At 59.7% G+C, this 11,046-nt stretch overlaps 1 protein-coding gene across 1 annotated transcript in view; it reads left to right on the top strand.

Annotated features, from left to right (window-relative positions):
* Positions 1-191: 191 nt before the first annotated feature.
* The window catches only part of FBLN1 (fibulin 1), an 88,874-nt gene continuing 78,019 nt past the window's right edge, over positions 192-11,046 (top strand). Inside the window, exon 1 of the mRNA XM_003125955.7 lies at positions 192-359. Within this exon, the coding sequence (XP_003126003.3) occupies positions 281-359 (79 nt within the window). The 5' untranslated portion in view covers positions 192-280. The remainder of the gene's footprint in view (positions 360-11,046) is intronic.

Genomic DNA, 11,046 nt, shown 5'->3' with positions numbered 1-11,046 from the left:
GTCCCTGCTCTCTCCCCGGCCCTGGGCCCGCGCGCTGCTGGGGCGGGGCGGGGGGACGCCAGGAGGGAGGGGGCCCCGAGGTCCCGGGCGGGGAGCGGTCGAGGGGGAGGGGGAGCGGGCGCCCCCTGGCCCCGCCTCCGCCGCGCCCTCCTCCGGGGCGGGATAATTGAACCGCGCGGCCGGGGCCCTGCGTTGGCTGCGGAGGCTCGGCCGGAGCTCGGAGCCCGCGCTGCCCGCCCGCCGCCCCCGCGCCTTTGTCCGCTCCGCCGCCCGCCGCCCCATGGAGCGCGCCGCCCCGTCGCGCCGGGTCCCGCTGCCGCTGCTGCTGCTTGGCGGCCTCTCGCTGCTGGCGGCCCCAGGTAGGGGCGCTGGGGGAGGGGGGCGTCGGGAGGGAAGCGGGGGGAGGCGCCCCGAGTCGACGGCTGCGGCTCGAGGGTCTCTCCCACCCCCGGACCGCCCGGCCCCGCGTCCCGTGGGAGTTTTGGAGCTGCGGGCGCCCCCTCGGCGGCCCGGGGGGCGGGGGGATGTTGGAGTTGCGCCTCGCCGGGCCCAGGCGACGTTCCCCCCTCGACGCGTCTCCTGGCTTCCATCCTGATCGCCTCACTGACTTGGGGACGTGTTTTAAAGACGGAGCCCTCCAAACACATCCTTCTGCCCACCCGCCCACTGGGGCCAAGGCGGGCGGGGGGCGAGGAAGCGCTGCCTGGTGGCTGCCAAGCACCCTGGTGCCCCGTTCCTTGCACCTGGAGTGCCCTGGCACACACTTGTTCCCCACCCTGCTGGGGGCTCCATACCCAGCTTGCTAATGAGAAAACCGGGGCGGCGGCGGGGGGCGGGGGACGGGGAACAAGAGACAAAACCAGTCATGGACGGAGTAGGGGCTGGACGTGAACTCAGAAAGGAGGGGAGGAGCCTGGAAGTGTTCAGGGTGATGATGGCTGCCAGGGGGGAGACCCCCGCCTACCCTTTTGGGGCACAGGGGGCCCCAAAACAGAGGTTCTGCCAGGATCCATGCTCAGCTGTGGCTGGGAACAGGCCACTTCCAAACCCACCCACCTGGTGACAGTGGGTTGCCAGGGCATCTCCACTAGCGGACCCAGGCCCAGAGCCCCCAGCCTGGAGACCGACGGCGCTGGGCTCACAAGCACCCGCCCATCCTTCTTTCTTCCTTAATCCTCCAGGCCGAGCTCCTGGAGCTCCTGGACCGCAAGGCCCTGCAGATCACAGCCATGACCTCTGACTTTTCTGCGACCCTTGGCTCAACAGTCGTTAGCCAGGCCAGCCTTTCTGGGGCCAGGCCCAGATAAGAGCCCCGAACATCACCCTCGGAATTCCAGATTCTTTATCTCTGGCTTAGTTGAGTTTCTTTTCAACTCTCAGGTGACCTCCCTCCTCCTCTGTCAAAGGTCACTTGTCCCAGGTAATGCTCGCCAGGGATTCAGGGTTCCCCGCCAGGGATTCACGGTTCCCTGAGAGCCAGGGATTCAGGGCTCCCTGAGAGGCAGGCGGGGGCAGGGAGAGCTCTGCAGAGGTTTCTTGGCTCCCCTGCTCCCTGCAGCCAACCCTCACTGAGCTCTGGCTGTTCTAGGCATCGATGCCATCCTGGGCAGGTCCTAGGGGACATCTCGTGGGGGCTGGGGAGGGGGGGGTCGGGCAGGCTGCTCTTCTTGGCCGCAAGAACCATCCCTGGCCCTGGGGCTTATAGGAGGTTTCTTGGAGAAAGTGGTGTTTGAGCAGGAGCTGGTCAGGCAGGCGGGGAAGGAAGCAAATTCAGGTGACCGCCGGCTGCAGTGAAAGTCTAGAGGGGCTTCAGACTGGGGGTCACGCAAACCCCTATTGGAAACGGGAGGGCCCCCAAACTCCCTGTAATTTACACACAAGGGAACCGCGGCCCAGAGAGAAGACATAGTGGAACTTTCCCGAGCCCAGGTCCCCAGATCCTCCATGGCTGTTCTTTTCTGCCCACTGTGGGATAAGAGTGGCCTGCAGCCTGGCCGTGTGCAGCTTCGAAGGAGACTCGCTTGGCTGGAGTGGCTCCCCGGCCTGCCTGATGGTTTTGCAACCAGCTTCTTCAAAGGGAAGGGCCTAACCTGAAGTGTGTGAAAGAAACTTCTTAATTGCACACCGATGAGACCCCATGTGGCCCTTTGGGGGCTGGGGGAGGTCCCTCTTCTGAATTTCAATAAGTTTAGTGTGGTTTGGGGTGAGGGAGTCAGAAGTCTGCCTGCTTCCGTCCTGTGCCTGCGAGCTCAGAGCTGCAAGGTGCCCTGAAGCCTGCTAAGGTCCAGGGTGACACTGTCCCCACCCTCTGTCCCAGAGCCCTGGGGTCCGAGAGGAAACATGCAGTTTAAAAGTGATCTTGGAAAAGGCCTTGACGGCGAGCCTGTGAGCTGATCTGCTCAACTCGTTTGGTGACCCGGCCACAGACACAGAAGGGCCCTGGACTTTGGTGCCGAGGGACAGAGGTGGAACCACGGGTCTGTCTGTCCTGCCTCCGTCCGTCCATCCTGCTGGGCTTTCCTGAGCGCCGGGCTGGGAGGGGGAAAGACGGGTTGTGTTTTTCCTCCAAGACTTTCTTGGCCTGTGGCTCCAGCCGGGCAGCCTTTCCGACTGATTACAGAGAGGAGAACAAAGGGGCGAGGACTTGGCTTGAAACACGCGGCTGCGCCCCTGCGGCTCCTGGAAGTTTCCCAGTCGGGGGGCGACGGGGCGGATGGGCTGAGGTGGGGGTAGGGGGGTGGCTGGAGCGCCCTGGCCTCTCCTGTGGGGCCACCACTCCTGGTCACACACCCCCTCCTGGCACTGCCTGAGGCCACCCCAACTCAGGCCACATTTGCTGCCCTGATGATGTGTGTGTTTTGGGGGGGAGCGTGGTTCCCTCACCTTGGGGACCCAGCAGGCTGCCAGGGCCGTTGGTGGGATGGCTAAGAACCTTGTCATCCCAGGGGTGGTCTGGCGGGTTTCTCATCTGTAAAGTGGAGGTCACAGGGGACCCTGGGGACTGAGGGAGGGACCATAGGGCAGTGCCTTTCGTGGTGGCTGAATTTATTACTCTCTGTGATTTGTGTTGTCCCCCTCCTGGACCAGGCTAGTGTCCTTTTTCCCAAGATTGCTCTATTAAGGGTGCATTTCCCCAGCCAGTTGCGGGGAAGGAGGCCCCACAGGGCCAGAGAACTGGCAACTGTTGAGCCCCAAAGCTGTGTTGGCCCAGTCGTGCAGGGTGGCCTCGGCTGGCCTCCTCAGGCATCCGGTCATCTGTATGCTAAATACCTGCTGAAGGCAGCTCAGTGCCAGAGAATGTTCTAGGTCTTGGGGTTTCGGCAGGGAGGAAGAGAGACCCCACCCTGCTGCCCATGGGTCGCATCCCCGGAAGGTCTAGAAGAGCGAACAGTTACAAACCAGCTTCAGCTGGGAAAGTCAGGGAAGACTTCCTGGAGCAGGCGCCATGCAAATTGCCATGTGAAGGAGCAGAAGGAGGGCCTGCCTGGTGCTTGGGGAAGACGGCAGTGCCTGGGGACTTCTCCAGCAGCTCCCCCAACACCCCCCTCACCCCCCATTCCTCTGAAGGTGGAGCAGCTTTGCAGGAAAACATTTCTAATAGGGTGCATATTTTGCCGGTACATTTTATACAATAAAAGTTTTTTGTCTTCTTTTTTCAAAACAAATTGTAACAGTTTTGTTAACACAGGCCTTTGCAGGCTTCATAGGGTTCCAGTTTCCTTGTAATGATCTCAAATGTGGCCAGATAACGGAGGAGGGGGGGCACGCAAGTTGTCAACTTGCCTGGGATCAGAGACCCTCCAGCATGGAGGGGAGCGCAGAGCTGGGAGGGTGTGGCGCCGAGGCTAAGTCATCTGTCACATCGTCCAGCAGACTCCGCAGGACTGGAGGCTGTGCCCTGCCCTGCGGCCGGCACTTTCCTCTGGCTGCCTCCTTTAACCCCCAGGCCGGTCCGACCTAGAGGCGGGGGCAGGAGGGAGCCAGCTGCCTGCAGGTTTTCAGGAGGGTCCTGCACTGACCCGCCTAGTGGTGGGGGCCACCAGGGTTAGCCGACTGGTCCCAGCTCTGGAAGGGACTCCAGAGAGCCTGGCCAACCCCCGCCCCCTCTCTGTTCTCTGGTTCCTTAAATACTGCTTGAGGAGCTTCTTATAATTGACGTCTTTTACATTTAGTCACTAATTTACTTCTCTCAGTGACTCTGTGAAGTAGGTCCTATGGCTGTTTCCATTTTATAGGCGTGTAAGCCAAGGTCTAGAGCGTTTACTCCAGCAGGAGACACGCTCTCAAAGGAAGAGCAGGTTCAAGAAAAATACTGGCTCAGCTCATGAACCTACAAACACTGATAACTGGCGTTGGAAAACCAGTCCTCGCTCAGGACGAGGTACCAAGTAGAGAAGCTGGGACCCTGTGCGTTTAACCCCTTGGCTGGAGGGCACTTTGGTCGGTAAACGAGTAAGAGGCCCCTTTGAAGGAATAGGCGTTTTTCATGGGGGTGTTGGGGGGTGGGGGGAGACCATAGAGGCGGGAGCCACAGCCTGGGCCCTTGAGGGGCTCTCAGCTGGCTTGGCAGGAGGTGGCCCCTCAGGTGGTGGCACCTGTCTTGGTTCAGATCTGTGGTTCAGCCTGCCCTGGACCCTCCAGCCCAGGGTCTGGCTTGGCCCCGCCTCCACAGTGGGTGTGGCCTGAGTTAGGCCCTCCTCCCTGCCCTCTGGGATGGGGCTCAGGAGGCCCCCAAGGAGCCAGAGCCCCTTATGCTCCTCACACTGCAGGGCTCAGCTGGCTCTGGCCGCAGGATGCTGGGAGCGGTCTGGAACCGTCTTCAGGGTAGAGAGAGTGGCCCCTTCTTGGCATCTTTATAAAAGAAAATAGTCTTGGCTGGTCCTGTGTGCTGGACACGGCGGGGCAGGCCCAGCCTCTGAAAAGACCAGCCCTGGACCTTGTGTAAATCATATCCCTGCTTAATCTGTTGGGACACTGCCCCAGCCTTGCCAAGTAAGCTTGCCAGAGGGTTGAGCCTGCATGGCCAGGGCCGGCAGTCCGGAAACTGGATTCCCACCCAGCCCCGTCTCCTGCTTCCTAGGGGATCTGATTCGCAAGGGCCCCTGGTCACTCATTCCAGAGCCTTCTTTTGGCCAAGTGAAGGGTTTGTGATGTGTGCTATTACCTGCGCGGCCAGCTTCAGGTCACTCAGAGGGGACACCACATAGAGGAGCACCCTCTTTGTGGCTTGTAGCAAAGATGCAAGAACTAAAGAACCAGCCTTGGGGACTGATGGGGCCCAGGAGGGTTCTGGTAATGAGCAGAATTGGTGAAGGAATGGTTTCCTTTTTTTTTTGGTCTTCAGGGCTGCACCCATGGCATATGGAGGTTCCCAGGCAAGGGATCCAATTGGAGCTGCAGCTGCCAGCCACAGCCACAGCCGCAGCAGTGCCAGATCCGAGCCTCGTCTGGGGCCTAGACCGCAGCTCATGGCAACACCGGATTCTTAACCCACTGAGCAAGGCCAGGGATCAAATGGGCAACCTCATGGTTCCTGGTCAGATTTATTTCCGAGGTGCCACAACGGGAACTCCGGTGAAGGAATGGTTTGTTTATGGGAACCTGCAGATCAGCCGATCCACTCCCGTTATGTAGATGGGAAAACAGGCCCAGAAAGAGGAGGTGGCTTGTCTGGGGTCACTCAGCTGCCAAGTGGTGTCATTTGTAGGCTGTTTTTCAGATTTGTTCTGCAGACATTTCCCAAGCATCTCCTGTGAGCTGGGCCTGGCCCTTGAGGAGCTGTTTGTCACACAGGCATCTTTTGTCACCTTGTTGCATTCATTTATTCAACAAGTGCTCCTGGAGGAGTCAGGTGAGGGGCTAGGCCCCAGGGACGGGGGGAGATAAGATTCTTGCCCCATGGAGCTTGTGTGCTGGATGGGTTTCCGGGGGCTGTGGACCCAGTGACAGTGACTGCCACCAAGTGCCTTAAAGCAACAGAAATTTATCCTCACTGCCCTGGAGGCCGGAAGTCGGGTGTCAGGCTGTCTGCAGGGCTCTGCTTCCTCCGGAGGCTCTGGCAGAGCAGCCTTCTCTGCCCCTCGCCACTCCTGGGGCCTCCGGCAGCTCCTCGGCTTTGCGGCCGCTTCACTCCAGCCTCTCCCTCCACCTTCTCGAGGCCGCCTCCTCTGTCTCCTCTCTGTGCGACTCTGAGTTTAGGCCTCGCTTGGATAGTCCAGGATACGCTTTCGTCTTGAGGTCGTTCATTCCATCTGCAAACACCCTTATTCCAAATAAGGTCACGTCCATGGGTCGCGGGGGTCAGGACGTGGGCATATCTGTCTGGGGCACATTCAACCCGCTGCACGTTCTAAGAGCAGGCACTGACCAGAGTGTCCTGGGGACCTGTGCTGCAGTGACGGGGACACACCGTGACAAGGGTGGCTCCCAAGTGGGAGGAAGGGGAGTGATGCTTGAGCTCAGATGGGTGCGGCGAGGAGCGGTCTCCTGAGTGGACAGACCCGGGGAAGAGCACTGGGGCAGGGGGAGCAGTGGGCACGGAGGCCCCCGGTGGGACCAGGAGTGAAGGGAGGGGAGAGGGAGGAGCCTGAGAGGGTGGCCGAGGTGGGGGAGGCCTTAAACATTCCATCGGGAGGAGCTCCCACTGTGGTGCAAAGCTCTGCAGCCTCTCTGCATCGGTGTGTGCAGGTTCGGCCTCGGCCAGGCACTCTGGGTTAAAGGATCTGGTGTTCCCGCAGCTACGGCGAAGGTGGCAACTGCAGCCCAGATCTGATCCTGGCCCGGGGCAGCCAAAACAGAAAAAAACAATGACAGTGCCGCCTGTGGATTTTATCCTAGATGCGCGGGGCAACCCTGGAGCAGAAGCAGGGGTCTGACATTCCCGGAATTAACTTTTCTAGAAGTCCCTGTGTGTGCTGCGTGGTGATTGGATCACAGGGGGACCAGAGTGCAGGCAGAACATGCTGGGGGGGGGGAGCCTCCCGCAGGGTCCAGGGCCAGAAACTCCCTGGAGGGGGTGGCTGTGGGGGGCTGGGGAGAACCGGGCAGATTCAGGGCGTTGGGAGGCAGAGTGGGGAGGACTCACAAAGGCTTGGATGTGGAGGGTGAGAAAGATGGAATCACTCGGGGTGACCCAGTAATTTTGGCCGCAGCCTCTGGATGCCTGAAGACGGCTAATTACTGAGGCTGAGAAGCAGGACGGGGGAGGGCATCAGAGTTCCATGGGGACACCTTAAGTTTCCCATTAGATGTCCAGGCTCGGGGGCCAGACCAGGCTGCAGACAGAAATGGGAGTCTTGGCCCCTAAGTGAGGCTGGATGAGACCACCCAGGGAGGGGGCGGGGTGGGGGGCTGGGGGCTGGGGGTGGCCTCGGCTCTGAGCCCTCCCAGGCTGCTGTGGGGGAGCAGAAGGCGGCTCAGCTCCTCAGGGGCGTCCCCCGAGCCTGGGCTGGTAGCTGGGATGTCGCCAAGACTGGTGTTTAGATACCAGGCATGAGTGTGTTTTAGGCTAGTGGGCCGAGCCAGTCCTTTTTTCTTCCTCTCTTTCTTCCTTTTTTCCGTCTTTTCTTCTTTCTCTCTCCTTCCTCCCTTCCTTTCCTTCTTCCTTCCTTTTTTTGCCAGTATTTCTCTTGAACTTAGTTCTTTTGGATGCTGCTGCCTGCCGGAATGGGAGGTACTCGAAGTTTTGGTACCTACCTGTGCTTCCCGCTGTGACCTAAGGATTCTCTCACAAGCCCACTGTCCCATCCCGTCACTCCATCCTCTGTCGTTGGTGGGAGAGCCCCAAAGCACAGAGGCCAGGGCTGGGGACACACGGCTAAGAGGCAGCACCAGGATTCCCACATGGGCAGCCAGGCCCTGGCATTGTATTCTTTTTTTTATTGTTATTGGCCTCCCCCGAGGCGTGTGGAAGTTCAGGCCCAGGGATCGGAACCAGCGGGGACTCAATCCCCAGCAGCGGCAATGCCAGATCCTTAACCTTGAGGCCGCCAGGGAGCTGATAGTCCTGACGTTGTGCTGGCAAGCAGGACACTGAACGGCCTCACTCATCTTTCCAACTGCAAAGTCTGCATTTTTCTAAGTCCTGCTTCGGGGGTGGGGTGGGGGGAACTGTTGTCTCCTTCAGCCTTTTATGGTGTGGGCGTGTGGCTTTAGAGTCACAGCCAGATTCCAGGGCGGCCTCTGTGCGTGTCCCGTGGCCGCGGGCCACTTGCTTCCTCTCTTCCTGTCCCGTTTCTTAGACTTGCTAGGATCCCACGAGGTCCTTTGGCCTTCATTCCTTCACAGACATTTCCTGCGTGCTTGCTCTGGGGCCGGCTCGGGGGCAGGGTGCCGAACGGGACGCCTGTCTGGCCCGCGTGGCTCCGAGGTCACACACGGTTCATTATTTGTGCTCAGTCACAGCCACCCGGGATCTGAGCTGCATCTGTGACCTTCACCACAGCTGATGGCAATGCCGGATCCTTAACCCACTGAGCGAGGCCAGGGATCGAACCTGCATCCTCAGGGATGCTAGTTGGGTTCATTACCGCTGAGCCACAAAGGGAGCTCCCGAGGAAAGGCCCTTTGACCTGGTGTTGGCGTGAACGAGCTCGCCCGAGGGGACCCAGGCAGGACCCCCAGCCTGGCAGAGCTTCGGTTTCCAAGAGCCGGGTGCGGGGAGGATACCTGACTGGTGTGCACACGTGGTCTGAGAGGTGAGAGGAGAATCAGGGGAGTTGGGTCCTGTTGGGAGGATGCCTAGAGATGGGGGCATGTCCCCTGGGCGTGGACCAGGAGGTCCCCATGAGCCGCCTGGAGGAACAACGTGGAAGCCGCGTTTCCTCGCCTCCCAGGCATCTGCCTACTGCTCCTTCCCTCTGGCTGCCTCCTTTAGCTGGTTTCTCTCCCAGACCCCGTCTCTCTGTAGAGGGGGCTGGCGTGGCACCAGCCGTCTGGTGCTGGGATGCTGAGGACGGGGCCAGAGCCGGGAGAGCAGACTCTGCATGTCCTGCCTTCTCCTGGGGAGACCAGGGGGCCTTGAAGAGGGAGCCGGGTCTGTCCTCATCCTTGTCCTGCAGAGAGAGGCACAGACACTGGGGCACAACCGGGTGACAATTGCCTGGCATCTCCTTGGGGTGTTGCTCCTTGAGGACAGACTCCTGACTGGATCCCTCACCCCCGGCCCAGAGCCTGGTACATGAAAGGATCCCAGGAGGGGCCCCTGCTGGCTCCCCAGGCTCAGGAGGTGAAGGGGGCTGTCTGGTGGGGATGGGCTGAGGTGTGTGGTTCGGTTTGGTTGGAATTTCCTGCTGGCATCTCACTGCATGTCAGGCTTCCCAGTTATGAGGGTCCTGACCCCTCGAGGACCCCTCTAACTCCTTGCTGCAGCTTTAGACAGTGCTGTGCAACAGATAGGCGTGAGGGTATTAAAATAAAACCAAATATGGGAGTTCCCGTTGTGGCTCAGCCGTAACGAGCCCAACTAGTATCCATGAGGATGCAGGTTCGATCCCTGGCCTTGCTCAGTGCATTAAGGATCCAGCGTTGCCGTGAGCTGTGGTGTAGGTCGCAGACGTGGCTCAGATCTGGTGTGGCTGTGGCTGTGGTGTAGGCTGACAGCTACAGCTCTGATTCGACCCTTAGCCTGGGAACCTGCGCGTGCCACAAGTGCTGCCCTAAAAAAAAACTTAAATAGGGAGTTCCCGTCGTGGCTCAGTGGTTAACGAAACCGACTAGGAACCATGAGGTTGTGGATTCGATCCCTGGCCTTGCTCAGTGGGTTAAGGACCCGGCATTGCCGTGAGCTGTGGTGTAGGTCACCGATGTGCCTTGGATCTGGCGTTGCTGTGGCTCTGGCATAGGCCAGTGGCTATAGCTCCGATTAGATCCCTAGCCTGGGAACCTCCATATGCCACAGGAGCGGCCCTAGAAAAGGCAAAAAGATCAAAAAAAAAAAAAAAAAAAAAAAAGCTTAAATAAAACAAAGCCAAATAGAGAGCTAACCAGCCACCGTCTCGGAGTTCAGCATGTCGTGTACAGAAAGGCAATTTTAATGCCCCAGACGTTGGCAGGATGAGGTCTGGGAACTTTATCTTGGTGGGTCTCATCCACACGTCCAGATCACAGGGACCAGAGATTAAAACTGTGCTCTGCTGCAGTTTCCGCTCAGAGGGAGGATCTGAGGGAGAAGATTCCAGACTTGCCTGAAGCCCCACTCCTCTCTCTCCTTTTAAAAAAAATTTTTTTTTTTCTTTTTGGCCGTGCCTGCCGCATGCAGAAATTCCCAGGCCGGGAATGGAACCCACGCCATGACAGAGACAACGCAGGATCCTTAACCCCTGGGACACCAGGGAACTCCCCCACTTCTCTCTTAAGAGCACCTACAGCCAGGACGGGAGATGAGCAGTGAGCACACGGCCGGTGTGGGCGGGTGGCCTCGCTTCCAGCCGCAGAGGTGGAAGCGGTGATGATGGCCAGGCTGCTTCCCTGAGGTGACTTACGAAGGCCACTTAGACATGGCAGGGTCTGCCTTCTGCTTGAGATTTCTTCAGTTTCACGCCCCGTGGGAGGTGCCACCAGGGGTCTGTGACCACCGGTGGACCTGGTTGGTCTGATGCTATTGGCTATGGTGAAACCCTGGGTACCGGTGAGGGGTGGCATCAGGTGGGGGGGGGTGACACCTCAGTTCTCTTCTTGTCTCCTGTCCAACCCAGCCATGTGCCCTGTGTCACAAAGTGGAGTCATAGCCAGGGAGCTGCCCCCCCTTTTCTCCTCCACTGATGTTGCTGAGCCCCTGCTGGGTGTGGTCGGGGGGGGGATGCGGGAAGCTGGGGGGGGTGTCTTCCCTCTCATCTCTTCTGGGCTCTGGCAGGGAGCCGCTGCCTCTGCTCTGTGGCCCTTCTGCCAAAGGACTTGTCACGCTGCAAGGTGACGCCCCTCCCCCCCAAGTCTGAGCATGTCTGGGTCGCGTCACCCCTGAGAAGGTGCCACACAGGGGTGGGGGGGGATGTGACGGGGTGCACAGGCCGGTAGGGTGGGTGTCGATGGACGTGTCCACAGGTGGAG

The sequence above is a fragment of the Sus scrofa genome, chromosome 5 (genome assembly GCF_054392235.1).
Source record: "Sus scrofa isolate SSC_HxYL_T2T_F1_AM1 chromosome 5, Sscrofa_HxYL_maternal_Yorkshire_Landrace_v2.0, whole genome shotgun sequence".
NCBI classification, from domain to species: Eukaryota; Metazoa; Chordata; class Mammalia; order Artiodactyla; family Suidae; genus Sus; species Sus scrofa.
The sequence above is the reverse complement of the archived record's forward strand: the minus strand, read 5'-3'. Positions and strand labels throughout refer to the sequence as shown.